The sequence below is a fragment of the Phalaenopsis equestris genome, unplaced genomic scaffold (assembly GCF_001263595.1).
Source record: "Phalaenopsis equestris unplaced genomic scaffold, ASM126359v1 Scaffold001123, whole genome shotgun sequence".
NCBI classification, from domain to species: Eukaryota; Viridiplantae; Streptophyta; class Magnoliopsida; order Asparagales; family Orchidaceae; genus Phalaenopsis; species Phalaenopsis equestris.
In genome coordinates, this window is record NW_018165562.1 from 14,027 (window position 1) to 29,360 (window position 15,334).

The following is a 15,334-nucleotide window of genomic DNA, read 5'->3' on the forward strand; positions in this document are numbered from 1 at the left end:
ATCAGCTGCTCATCAGCAGATTATCAGGATAAGCTGCTTATCAGCAGAAGCTCGATAAGCTGCAGCTGCCCCAAACAGACCCGTAATTAACTATGAGAGTTTGTCCTTTAAGGGACACTAGACCCCAAAATAAAATAAAAATTATCTTACACACGTAAGGTAAGGGAAAAAACTAATTTAATTAGACTCATAAGTCTTAAAAGCTTTTTATCATCGAATGATTATGTCAATTTTTATAATAACATTTCTTCTCTTCGGGGAGATATATTATTCATTAAATTTTGTATCTCATCATTTAGATAGAAATCTTTTAATGTCTACGAGGGAGACATCAACCCATAAGAAAAATTCTCCACCAATAACAATTGAGACTCACAAGCACTCACCGGTTGACCACTTTTCCTTGATGCCAAATAATAAACCTTCAAGTTCAAAAAAAGAAAGAGTTACCATGGTTTGAGCAAAGGTGACTAAGGATTAAGAGGCCACAACGAAGGCTCGACTGACTAAGGTAGAGGAGGAGCTAGAAAGCGCATTAGATCAACTTTATGTAATTCGGGAGGAGAATGACATTTTTTCAAAAAGTCATCCATAACAATGATTACTTGGCATTTTCATATGGTTAGGCCAGACATCACCTGCTCGACACAAAGCTGATAATCAACCAATTTGTGTGGGTTGAACTGGTTTAGATAAAATATGCCAATCCCAGTTATTCACCAAGTTTTTTTCCATTCCGTAGGCCGAGGCAAGAAGGGAAGTAGAGTTCAAGGAAGATAATTTGGTGATAAGTGTCTGTCATGTGACATATCATTTTTATCTTGACTATATTTTCCTTACTGTTTATTATTTATACCGTGTTTGCGATGCTAAACTGCTCATCCCTTACGAGAGTCTTTTTGATTGGTTCTAATGTGTTCGCCGTCCAACTCAAGCCTTATACAAACTCCTTCTCGTATGTTCGGTCGAATCAAGTAGGCAAATATGAGCAATCGATCAACTAGACTTAGTTAGCTTTATGGTAGCAAGACAAACTCGATAGGTTAGACTTTTTCTGATCAGTTGATCTAATCTGATTATTGAACATTAATCCATTAATGAGAAGCACTTGTCAGTAGAAAGAGACCGGGCTATTGAGCAGAGGGTAAATCACTACAACCTGATAGATAACTAATTCATTGACAAGGGAGTCCTTCAGAATGATTAAAAGGCTCCATTGTATTTTTATTTCATTGTCCCTTATGAGGAACCTCAGGGACATCCATGAGATAACAAAAGATGACGAGGAACCAGATTATTTCCTTAAGTCAAATATACTGAGAGTTAAAACAATGCCTTCACCTTGCTTTCCAGTGGTATTTATCTTGAAAGCTTCATGTCTTGCTTTAGTATGATGGATTCAGACTTGGATAATTTTTCTTATCATTCTCTTTGTTCGATCAACCTTCTTCGTTGACTCGGATGGCTGCATCTAATTATATGAGTGGGTCTTTTAGTCTCCTGCCAGTGAGCCCTCTCTAATTATACTTCATTTCTTTTAGACCGTAGGAACTTCTCTTGATCCGTGCTGACACATTCTTAATGTGCAACCATCATAACTTTATTTTTTGAAATATATTTATGTAGCTTATTTATATTATGGGCAATCATATTTATGCTGTGTAAAACAAACCATCATCAAGTGTCATCATAAAAAAAAATGCCTTGGATAAAGTTGTAATCGTCTTAGCTGTTCAAAAAAGTTTTGACTATCAATTTTGAGAAGTATTCAACGATTTTACACAATCATCAATAAATAAATCAATCGAATGAACAAACATAGCTAATCATTGCATCACACTCAATCAAAAACACTTATTATATTTTTACCATCAATATTTAAGCACATTTTTTTCTTGGAAGTTAAATAAATTCAAAAAATTTAATGGTAATAAAAAAGTAGCCAACACTACATTGCACCATTTAGACCATTCACAAGGACAATTAAAACATTTCCCATTAATAGAGGGAGAGAAAACCTCCACTCTACATTTGGCACTCACAACATACACTTTAAAGTCTATCTAGCAAGCTACTACATAAAATACTTAATTATAAATGTAACCATAACATAAATAACGCAATAATATATAGTTGGAATAGGAAGTCGTGAATGCGCTTCTGCCACATAACACCAACACCATGCGCCTCCTTCCTTACCTACAGACCCCCACCATCTTTCCACTCGAACCCTCGGCAAGAAATCGGGGCTTTTTTCACAGCCGCAGTGGAAGCCTGCTCCATCTTTCACCGCCCCTCGCTTCCCCTCTCTGAATTCTCGATTTTCATGTTTGGGCACCTGTTGTTTTCTGCTTGGGCCGGTTTCCGAGCGCTGGATGGCACCGAGCCGTCGGAAAGGATCTACAAGAACGTCAGCGGCGGCGGCGGCGGCGGCTGCGCTGCAGCAGTGGAAGATCGGTGATCTTGTTCTCGCGAAGATGAAGGGATTCCCGGCGTGGCCGGCTATGGTACGTCTGCCTTTCCTTTGCGTAAAAGCTTATTGGTTTCTTGGTTAGGCCGGCTTGATTTGCTAGGGTTTTTTTCTTTTTTTCTTTTTCTAGTGTTTGATTTGGTCTAGGTTTTTTTTTTCTTGGGTCGATCAAGTGGTTGGATGGCAGAAAGGATGCTGGGGGTTGTTGTTTGATGAACTTTTTTATTGTTCATCTCCTTTGTCCTATTTTTAATTTTTTTTTGTTTGTTTGGATGGTTTCTGCCCTTTGCATGTTTGATGTGGGCTAACGTTAACGTTATCTTATTTTTCAAGTCTTTCTTCTTTCAACTTTGTCAGATAAGTGAACCTGAGAAGTGGGGATTCTCATCCGATCGTAAGAAGCTCCTTGTTTACTTCTATGGGACCAAACAAATGTGAGTAGTATATTACTGCGTTTTTTTAAGGCCTTTTAACGGTAGGTTTTGAATGAATTTTCTGAAAAAAAGTTCGGGCTGTTTTTTATAGAGTTTAGCTGCTTAATTTTTGTCTTGTTTGTGAGATTGTAGTTGTTTCTGCTGTTTAGTTTTTGCAAATTGATGCCTTTTTTTAGTTTTATTCATTCTTATTGCATTGAAAGTTTAGTATTTTTCTCACATAACAGTGTAGTCCAGATCTCCTTCCTTTTTCTTATTGTGTATGAGATTATTTTTTCAACTATTCCTTTGCCATACTATGGAAGCATCAATTTATGTTTCACTTCTTTGAACGTTGGAATTTGTCCATAACTTCTGACTAGAGGATTGACGCAGGGGCTGGAGGCCTGACCTGCCAAATCGGTTCAACATGGAGGTTGAACCGGACTCAACCCTGCTTAAGGTTGGGGTTTGCCACCCAAGGGGAGTGGTTTCCCCCTCCTTGTTATCCTTTATTATAAATATACAGTTTTCTGTGTTAGGGTGAGCTACTAAAGGAATATCAGCCAATATCAGCCTTCAGCGTCCCCTTATTCTGTTATAGTGATGTATCCGAGTGCGAGAATATGCTACAACTGTAACTCATTCTGAGGTGGTGTGTATCCTTCCCTTTTTCCTTGGCTTCCTCGCTGCCATCCACCCCCACACCCCCATAGCCACAACAGCCTCTTCTACTCTTCCCTTCCAGGTTGGCTGCTGTTAAACCCATCCCCCTCCCTGTTTATTGCCGCTAGGCTCAACCAACCTGCTGCAAACTATCGTTAACCTCATCCTCCTACCTGCTTACTGCAACAAGGTCCAATCCGCATCGGTCCATATGGTCATGCCCCCTTCCCCTTTCCCCGCCACTATCCAACATCCAGCCTCCCCCCCATCCACCCACTCAAACCATCCAACCCATCACCAGTTTGCTGTCTTTCCATTATACAACCTTTCATAGCTTTTACTTCCCCTCAAACCGCTACACCACCACCCTGACCTAGGCCCTAGTTTATGCTTGTGTCATTGTGTTCCTGTTTTCAAGTGTCTTGCATGTAATCTCTTTTAATTTCAACAATAAAAGTATTATTCTGTTGTGGTATTGCAATAACTCTGGCATCAAGGAGACTGAAATTTTAAAATGACTTTTTGTCAAGTTGCCTTTATTTGCTTGCCTTAGTTTTTGTGTATGCAGTTTGCTGAATTGCATATATGTCCCATGGACACTATAGTAAATGTGAGGATGTATTGGCGTCTTTCTTTTTATGCATAATGGGCACCAAGTTTGAATTAAGGAGGGAAAGTTGCTTTTGTCTATAAGCTATGTAATGATTTTTTTTACTAATTAGGGATGATTTATTATGCTCATAAATGTTTTTGGAACATGAAATCACTCCTTTATTTTTTTGTTTAAATCTGCGAATCTTGATCATGCAGATAAATTTATAAATTTTGAAATTCAAAGCAGCTTTATTTATGATCTCTTATGGTTGTTTTGAACTTAAGATTTTTTATGCCAATCGACTGTGTGAACATATTTTTGTATTTTTACTCCACAAACATCCTGTTTCTAAAATGGTTTAAAATGTTATTGCTTGGTATGAACTTCAGTTGAAATAACAAGCCTACCTATTTTTGACTCAAAAAGGCCCATCAAGAAAAAATTATTTCAGAGAGTTGGTAACTTTTGTAAGGCGGCTTGCTTTATCCACCTTATATAGTAACAAAAGGTTGTCTTAATTTCAGCTTGATAACAAACCCTCTCCTTGGCTTCTGGTTTGAATGGAATTGCAATTTCATTGAATTATGATGCAATTTTTATTGGAAAGTAAAAGTTAGATATTTTTTTTTTATTTTAAAATCGCATACACATACTGACTCAATCATTATATTTTTGTTTTCTTACCCTCAATGGTAAAGACGTGTAAATGATTAGGAGAATAAGATTAAAGATTTGATTTGTTTCCATTTGATTCTAAAGTGTGCAGATATAAATCAGCCATTCTTCACATGAATCGATGTTTAAGGAGTGCATGATAAGGCATATAATTAATATGTTTTCATAGATAAAGTGATTGTGAATTAGAAATTAACATCTGAAGGGGATATTTATGAAAACAACTCTTTGAGGTCTTCATCTGCATTTATGTTCTCACATCCACCAAGCATCACACAAGCAGTGGTTTGTACCGTGAAGCTATTAAGCACTGCCAGCAAAAAATTAATATAAAAAAAATTACGAAAAAGTTGTGTTTCTTACTTTTTTTTTGGTTGATTTTTAGGGGTCTCACAAGGTATTATTTGCGCTTATTAGTTTCATACAAGAAGGTCTATCTTCTTGTGCCTTGGAATGCACAAGTCAACCATCATCATTGTTATCTATGATTGATATGGAGATGGACTCTCATATTCCTTATTTATAGCTTATTGATTTGGCTAATAATTTTATTTTGTCTTGAAAAATATGTCCAATATTTTTTGATTGCGCAACACAATTGTTCAAAACTTATTTCATTCTCTTGTTATTTTTTTCTTATTTTCTCTTTCCATATGTTGACGCTCCCACACCTGTGCCATGGGTTTAGTGGATGGAACCTTTCTCTCTGTGTAATTGGACCTCAAATGTAGATTGGGGTGGTGAATGGGAAGGTATGGCTAGATGGCCTATCTCACACACTCTCTCTTTATCATGAAATTACAACATGATGAGTTGGCGCTTCTCATTTTATCATTCTCTTTATCCTCTATTAGAATGATAAGCGAAGATTGGGATGGTTTTCTGTGCTTCTTTTGTCTTGTTGGGTCCATCAACCTCTAAGGGTATGTTACTGGGAGTAATTTTTTTTTTTTTTTAACATCGATGATTCCTTTGCAAAATTATAGCTGCGTGACCCTTAATTTTTGCTTGTCTAAACTGCAATGAGACATTTAAACACTTTATATATGGGATTGCAGCTTTGTTTTTATTTGATGAAAGATGATGTGGGCTATTATGTAATTATAGGCATTTGGAACATCTACCTTGCCTTGAGTTTAGTTGGTGGGTGCTTATTTCTGAGTTACTTTGCTATTGTAAATAAGGTTTTGAGGCATTTGCTTAAATCATTTAATGACGAGTAAAAGCATTATTTGGATTTGCAATCTTTCTCTTGAGATTCAATTATTTGAGATAATTGAAAAATATTAGCATGATATATGCTCTTCTTATGTCTTCTTTTCATTACTTCTGTTATTCTTCCACATTTTTTGATGTTTGTTGAAACAGAGATTATATTTATTTGGATTTGTTACGACCTATTTCTATTGATTGCCATGAAACCAAAATCATGTGAGTGGATTTTGTGACCCTTAGAGTTTTTAATCTATTTTAGTGGTTCTTAGATTTTTTTGTCTGAACTGATTTCTTATATTTATTAGTTTTCATTAAATGATTAATAGTTTGTATCTTATGAATTGAATGTTGGTTTTGTTATTTTTCACCCAATATAATGGGATTATTTTAGAATTGATGCTGTATTACTTTGTTTTCTATATGCATGAATTCATATCAAAGCCAATAAATAGGACAACAAGTTGCAATGTATGCAAAATTAGTTCAGTCATTATTCTAAACAATTTCAACGTAATTTCTATCTAGTTAAAGTAGCATTTATGTGATGAAAGATGTAATTATATATATAATTTATAAATAGTAGAATTTGCTAAAATAAGCTATTGGGATCCACTCAAGATAAATTTTTTCTACAAAAATAAAAGTACTTGTACTGACATGAATTATAAACATGACACAATTTCCCACTTTTGTATTCTGTAGATTAACAACTTTTAAGTGACTATAGTGCGTTTGAATGTTTTTTTTTTGTTCTAAAATTTAACGGCTAAATATTATTTGCCTAAAAAATTATTTTGTTAAAAGCTATTGTATTGTGTGTGTTAGGAAAGGAAATAGGTAATAATATTCAGATAAAGATGAGGTTTATTATAGTGCTTTAGAGTTTGAGATTATTGTAATTATTTTTTGTAAAGACTATTACATATTTGCATAATATTTTTTTAAAAAATTATTTGACATTTCACAGCCTTTTTAAAACAAAATACCAATAATAGGATCATACTAAAGAAAACTTTAGTTTATGAAATTTCTTTAAATAAGACAGAATATATATATATATATATATATATATATATTTATGTATGTATGTACACACACACTCTGCCCACACAAAAATCACAAAGGGCTCAAAAACTAGAAATATAGAAAAGTACATTCGAGAGTTAAAGAAAAAGCCTAAAAGCGTCGAAATACAAAATATTAGGCGGCTAGAGAGCGATCCAATTTGGCCTTGCCTCTGTCTCCAGTTATAGGGAAGAAAAAAACTAATAAGTTGGTAAGATGATTGCCATTGCCATTAGTAACCAATATATTATCCAATATGTTCCCAGGTTGGAGTCGGCCTCCATTATTCTTCTTCCTTCTGAAGTAAACCTATCATTCATCATCTGAATATTGACTCACCTGATATTGTTCTAAAGTGTGCTGGAGATGTGTAGACTTTTGAACATTAGAAGCAACTACATATTGTACTGGCTGATCTGTTGGTGGATCAAAAGAGCACTCTCGTGTGTCTTGACATGTAAGTGAGTCATCTTCAATAACAGTGGGTGGTATAAACACAACTGTAGTTTGGTGTTCTTTGTCAGGAATTGCGGTGTTGGAAAGAGGATCGAGTTGCATCTTCTCAACAAGGAAGATATGTGGCTGATTTTTAACGATATTCTGCCTTAGATGAGGATGCAAACGATAACAAATAGTAGATCTGTGGCCAAACATACAACAATGAGAGTAATGAGGTGGGTGTGGTTCTATTTTAACCTTTTGTCAATACCCGTTGTGAGTGGTTTCAATCCATATTTGATTCGGAGCTGGTTGAGTGATATATCTCTCAACTAACACACAAGCCACAGAGGATCTGGTGACATCAAACGTAGGACTATTAAACTTGAAAGAATTACCGTAAGCAGTTGCCAAGGAGTAGAGAATTTTCAAGTTGAACAGATGTAATTTTAACCCCAAAAAATTTATCCAAACTGGAATGATAGAAGACTCGACTTTTGGATCAAAACCAATAGTCCACTTCAGAATTTTCATATAACGGTTGTCGGTCTTGATAATTTTTCGAGAAAAAAATGCGAGTGTAATCGGCATCTTGAGACAACTGAGTTAGTATGTGTCGACCGTCAAATAAATTAATATTCCAACTGCCCAACAGCTTCATAGCATCAAATTCTTTTCGAATGATATCAAGTTTTGAGTGACCATAAAGAAATTTTCATAGCATCAAATTCTTTTCGAATGATATCAAGTTGTGAGTGACCATAAAGAAATTTTCCTACTAGAGCAAAATGTCACGAGGATGCAAGAGTACTGGTTTCAACTTCTATGAGAATAAGAACAGACTTTATATAATTTTTTTCCAGTTTTTTAATGAAGGTGTGATCGCCACCACCTTCAAGAGCCTCGTGAAATGATTGTGGGACATTGCGGGATTTACCTATACGAAAATCAGTCTCTGAATCAGAAAGAGGAGCACGAACAAGAATAAGAAAGTCGTCGGCAAGTGTAGTGACATAGGAACAGAATCCCCGGAGGAGCGGGGGGAGCCGCAGAAATAGGCGGGCAAACTTCGGAGGCAGTATAGCTGCGAGCCGTTGACTGCGGGTGAGAGACGCGAGCATCGAGAGCCGTTGATTGCGGGTGAGAGAAAACACGAGCCATCGACTGCGGGTCGTCGAGTACGAGAGCAGCATGCGTCATCGAGAGCAGGTGAGACGTCGTCGAGTGTAGAGACGAGCAGAGCGTCATTGACAGGAGGACGTCTGCGAGAGCGTGAAAGCGTCGTCTCGGGAGACGACGGAGAGAAAGTGAGAAATCGAGGAATCACCGCTGGGAATCGCCATCGTGCGAAACCCTAGCAGAGCCCGCTGCGGTTGCCGACGACGCCATATATATATATATCTATATATATATATATATATATATCATGCAAAACCAAGCCTAAATTTGAATTCATACTAAAACCAAGCCTTTAATTGAATTCTAAATCTATTCATATTTAAAAATTGAACAAACCATATATGCTGGATTGGTATATCAATTTACTAATATGGCTTTTAGCTCACAATGAATTCATTATCATCATTAGCCCAATCTTTATTTTTAGGGATCAACTTTATGAATCCTTATTTTTTATTTGATTTCTTGATGAGCGGTGCTTATGATATAAAGTTTATTGTTCTCATATCATTTTTTGATGGCTTATATTAACGCTATCTTAGGTCTACCTCTTCTTATTTCTAACTTCTAACTCAAATTTTATCAACTCATTTAATAAATATATTTTATACTATTTTACATGCAAATTATATAAATATATTTTTTAAGTACATATTTAGCTGACGCCAGTCTAATCACTTTTTTAATCTAATCGTTTTCCAATTTAACTTTTTTAAGTTTTGTCATACATCAATCTTAATTTTCTCATTTCTATCATGCTGAACTTAGGTATCAACCAATTTTTTATTGGCCAACACTCATATCCATATAATATCACCTACCTAATTGAAGGGTTCTTAATTTTCTTAAAGTTTTTATGATATTCTTTCATTGCATTTTTTTTTAAAGTTTTAATGTAATTTTCTATTTTTATTCTTTTTTGTATAATTGATATAATTACCTTAAATTTATCACATAAATATTTTTTTCCTAATAATTTTGAATAATAATTGTTAACCATTAAATTACATACCATCTGTCCAATCTTTATTCAACTAATTCATACTTTTTATCTTCTAGATATCTTCTCCATTGTTTTAATTTTTAACTTATTTCAACGGTTGCCTCATAGATTAGAGCTATATATCAATTTTTGTAAACATCTTTTTAATCAATCTAAAGGCATGCAAACTCATTGATGATCTTTTATGCAAATATGTTGTAATTAGAAACTCATGGGCCACTTCAAATTACTTTTCATATCTTTAATAAGATCAACATATCTCTTTGCTTTAGAGCTGGCCAAATCAATTATATACCATCTCAAAATCAATAAAAATCATTTGAAGATATCTCAACGCAACCATCTCAAATTACATACCATCCGTCCAATCTTTATTTAACTAATTCATACTTTTTATCTTCTAGATATCTTCTCCATTGTTTTAATTTTTAACTTATTTCAACGGTTGCCTCATAGATTAGATCCATAGATCAATTTTTGTAAACATCTTTTTCATCAATCTAAAGGTATGTAAACTCATTGATGATCTTTTATGCAAATATGTTGTAATTAGAAACTCATGGGCCACTTCAAATTACTTTTCATATCTTTAATAAGATCAACATATCTCTTTTCTTTAGAGCTGGCCAAATGAATTATATACCATCTCAAAATCAATAAAAATCATTTGAAGATATATTTTTTTTTTGCTATGTATATATTTTCATTAAAACAAAACAGTTACCTTCATAGGAGATGTTCCTGGTATAAAATAATATTGATTCTTTAAAATTTGCATAACTTTGATCTTATATTTTTTTTACTCTCTTCTACAACATCATTATATGACTTGTGAATTTGATTTCTTTAAGGTTGGTAAATCTTTAATGTCCTATTTTTCCTTAAATATAGAAATCAAAATATTTATTTTTCAATCATTTAGCATCATTTTAGTATTTAAAATTATATTAAAGAAATTATTAACTATATCATCATAATATCTCTTGTAGCTTTTTGAATCTCAATAAGTAATTTATTGGACTTAATGATTATATCTTCTTCAAGAGTTTGCTCCACTTTTATTTTTTATATTTTATTTGTTTAAAATATTGTTTTCTCAATTCTTATTTAATAACTTTTAACTTTTCTTGATATTTTTATTACTAGCCATTACTTTATTTTTTCACATCTAATGCACCTAACTTCATTTTAATCTCGCTATATGTTTTCTCTTTTGCCATAATTCTATATATTCATTTAATTTAGCTTTAGTATAAAGAATTTTTATTTGAATCATCAAAATCTATAACTTTAGCTTTACTTGCTGCACTTTTTGCAATATTTCTAGTTTTAATATAGTCATCATAGATCTCAATGTGATCTAATTTTTTCTATCTTTGAAAGCACATTTAATTTACTTCGAAGCCTTTTCATCTCTTGAGGCTATTCTTGGTGGTGGTGGATTTTAGAGATCTTACTTACTGATGGGTTAGATTTGTTTGTGATGATTCATAATTTATATTGCAAGTAGTATAGAGTTTGTCCTTATTTGGTTGATGAATATCAAAAGCTCAATTCGTTTGAGTCAAAATTTTTTAAGGACAAATTGACAATAACTGTAGCTTTCTAGGATTGTATTTATCATTTGGTCTCCTGTTATTTTTTCTTATATTGGCTGATGTTGTTATCATTTCCTATGGTTTATTTTTATGATATTTATTATGAATTGAAATTTTCCCGTGCTGTTTGATATTCATTTCTTATATTTTGAATTCTTTGCATTGGCTATTACCACTATTTGCTATATTAGGGGGGAATAGAAGCTGTCAGACCAGAGTTAATTCTGGTTTGATTGCATCTATAATTGCCATATGTATGAGGCTTCACGGGATTTTAAATATCAGCAGAAACTAGGACTTAAATTTTGGGTGTAACTTGAATTTGAAGTTAATCAATTCTGTGACAATTAGATCTATTAACTTAGAGGGATGAGATCTATAAATTAATGTTTGAGGCATGTAATTAATAAAATTTGATTGAAAATTTTTTCTTTCTTTTCATTTCTCAATTGTCTATGCAAATTTGATGTGTGATTCATTTAGGTGTTGCATATGTGCCACTTTCTAATTTTACTTACTTTGCTATTTTTGTTCTTTGATATTATTTTTGCTACCTAATTTTTTTATTATTTTGCAAGTGCTTTTGATTTTGTTCAAGTTTGGTACAATCAAAAATCTATTTGTGGCTATTAATTACAAATGCTCATTAAGTAGTTCAATTTTTTTTGCTATTATTTATTTATTTATTATCGTATTATTGTTTGGGCTCTAGATCATATTTATTATTTGCTTTTAAAGAAGCAAATCTTTGGCTTATTTAATTTTGATGTTATGGGATCTGCAAGTTCCCTTCTATGATTTACATACATTGCATAATTGTAGTTGCTTTGCTTGTTTGCGGTCCCTTCTCTATGGCTAGTTCAATCCACTTGTGGGATTGCAAGTTGGTGGTTCTAGGTGGTACATGCACGGGCATTGGGAGAAAATCTCTCTTAGGGTTTCAGGGTGAATTTAATGCTTGTAAGTTGCATAATATCTTCTTTCATTTCAATATATGTAGATATAAAACATGGTTAAATAATTACATGCTATGTCTTTGTAATATTGTAATATAGTCACTATGTAATTAGTAGTTTCCACAGGTAGAAATTACTTACTACATAATTTTTTTGTATAAATTATATTATAAGATCCACAATGAAAATCATGGTTAAAATAATTTCTTCTCATCATCATATTAGCGATCGATGAAGAATAATTTTTTTTATTATTCTTTGCATGCTTGCTTCCTTCCAATAATCTCCTCGATGTCGGATTTTTTTGGTCCAAGAGTATGTCTCGAACTTGCACCTATTGTTTCCATTAAAAGAAGCCTACAACGCCAACAACTTCCTTCAAACATGAAACAACAAGGGTGGGTTTTTTTTTTTCAAAGATGTTTTCTATATTAGAAGTTGATTAATCAAATGGTTTTGATCAAATCTTATGGGGTGAGTATCAAATTCTTCAATCTTCATTCAATTTGAGTGAAACAAATTAACTTATTTAGTCCCAGGTTATGGAAATCTTCCTCAATAAAAAAGAGAATTTGGGCCACCTTTTTGGTCCTTTTGCTGAGTAAAGATGATCTAAAAGAGAATTTGGGCCATCTTTTTGGCTGTTTACTGAAGCGAAGATCATCTCCATAGGATTTATAAGATTTATTAATTATGCAATAATTATGGAATTCAATGGCACTGAAAGTCAGTGGAATCTACATTTTTTGACTAGAACAAAAATGCAGTGAAGCAAACATATTTCAAGTTGTATGCTGTCGTCAGGATTGTTAAAAACAAACTTGTTCGTGAATAGCTCGTGTTTGATTCATTTGTCAAGCTAGCGAGCCAAACCTGAACAATTTTTTAAGCTCGCTTTATAAACAAGCTGAACATGAACAAATGTTTGTGTTCAACTCGTTTTGACTCGAAATAATTAAATATTATTATTTATTTATATATTTTTATATTAAATTTTTTATATTTTAAAAACATGATAAAATCTATTACTTATAAAAATTATTTGAGTGGTGTAATTACTAAATGTTTAAGTTTAGGGTTTAGGTAAATAAATGGGATTTGAGTGGTAGCATGTTAATACATATTGGGCCTAATGTATGTAAATGTCATTTTCACAAAAAATTCGTCTGCCGCTGCAATCTTGGCTTGTCTGATCACATATATAAATCGATAAAGTCGTGTGATAGGCATGCAAATGGCTTAAGGAGTTGTCTGACAACCAATTTAACCCAGAATTTACTTAAATGGCTTAAGGAGTTGTCTGACAACCAATTTAACCCAGAATTTACTTATGATTTAAGCGAAATCCTGCTATACGGTCATTTTGGACAAAATAAATCCTCGAATGCCATAAATTGGGATTCTGCAGATTTCGGTTATAAATCCTAAATCCCATGAACCAATGAATTTAACTTCGCGCGGGGCTTGGTATTTAACATTGCGGGCTTTCGACTGTCTCCAATAGCCTTAACGAGTTCTTAAATCGTTGGGAAAATTTTCAAACAGTTCTATTGGAATTACAGGATTTAGTAAATTCGTTGCTAGACAAATTTACAGATTTAATATATTCAGGATTTCGTAAATCTAGATTTATCATATTACCTTAAATCTCATATGCAGCCAGACAACACCTAAGAGTTCACGTATGGCTTTCGTATGTCTTGTTGCCCAAACTTTTTGTCTCACATTGTCCACATGAGGAAGAATTCCTATTAGGAATCCTATTTGAATATAAAAACGAAAACAAAAAACTTAATTTTCCTTTGCACTCCATAATGAAGTTGGGATGAAACAATATTTTAAAATAATTTTTTGTAAATCAAATGAGTAATAATGTTTATGTATACAAGCTTGAGTGTAACTCAAAATCAAACTGAATACAAGCTAATTCAAACAAATTTGAATTTGAACTGTGCCAAACGCGAATTTGGCTATTTATGAGCTATTTCAAACACTTGCTCATCTGAAACAAAAAGAAAATTCAAGCGAGCCGAACACAAACAGACTCTAAGCTCGCTTATATTCGACTTGTTTACCTCCCTAAATGTCATTTTAGTTTTTGAACTTAAGACAAAAATTTCATATGAGTAAGGTAGTCGTTTCAATTACCAGTTGTTGTTGAATCAAAACTTATGGCTCTAACTTGCTTAATTCTAGTCTTATGATGTACAAACACTTTTAGTTAAGAAGTGTGCAATGTCGGACATGCAATCGAAACGAACACGACTCTTCTACATGTTAGACATGACATAATTATCGGATTTAAATAATATTTTCAAAAAAATAAAGACGGGTATTAGACACGCGTTATAAATTAACGAATTAAAATTTTCTAAAAAGTATTTTTGAGAGTAAAATTTAAGAAAAATATATATTTTTATGTGAATTGAAGAAAGATTTACGTACATCTTACTTAATTTTATGTATTTACATATCTAGAACCTATATATATATATATATATATATGCACGTGCGTGTTCATGTGGGTTTGTGTATAAAAATGTGTATTTCACTTCTTAAAATTAAAAATATTGGTATATTAGACTTGAAATAAACGATTTGGGTGGCAAAGAAGTTAGTAATCCTTTTATTTCATTTAATGAATATTTGATTAATAGGATTTAAATATTGATGTAAACAACATAATATGTGCTTTATTTTTGTTTGTCATAAACTAAATAATTATTTATGAACTTCTTATGGGCCGTTTGAGATTACTTTTATTTTTGTTTTTTATATTTTATTTTATTTTATTTTATTTTTAATGTTTTGATTTAAATTAAGCATTTTTGATTAAGGTGGGTGTTTTTAAAAACACTCAAAATATCTTTTATATATTTTGATTATTTATCAATACAATTTAATTTATTTTTAAAAAAATAAATTATATACAAATTATAGGAAGTAAAGCGAAAGACAAAAGTGATGCCAAATGGGCTTTTAGTTTTTTAAAGTTGGATGTTATTAATTCTTTTATTTTCTCTTTTATATTATTCTTATTATTTTGTTTATTTTATATATA

The 15,334-nt window shown here is 32.6% G+C and overlaps 1 protein-coding gene across 1 annotated transcript in view; it reads left to right on the forward strand.

Moving 5' to 3' along the window:
* Window positions 1-2,375: 2,375 nt before the first annotated feature.
* Window positions 2,376-15,334, forward strand: part of LOC110033282 (protein HUA2-LIKE 3-like) — a 44,795-nt gene continuing 31,836 nt past the window's right edge. The window contains exons 1-2 of the mRNA XM_020737208.1: window positions 2,376-2,507; window positions 2,828-2,904. Coding sequence (XP_020592867.1) covers window positions 2,376-2,507; window positions 2,828-2,904 — 209 coding nt within the window. The remainder of the gene's footprint in view (window positions 2,508-2,827; window positions 2,905-15,334) is intronic.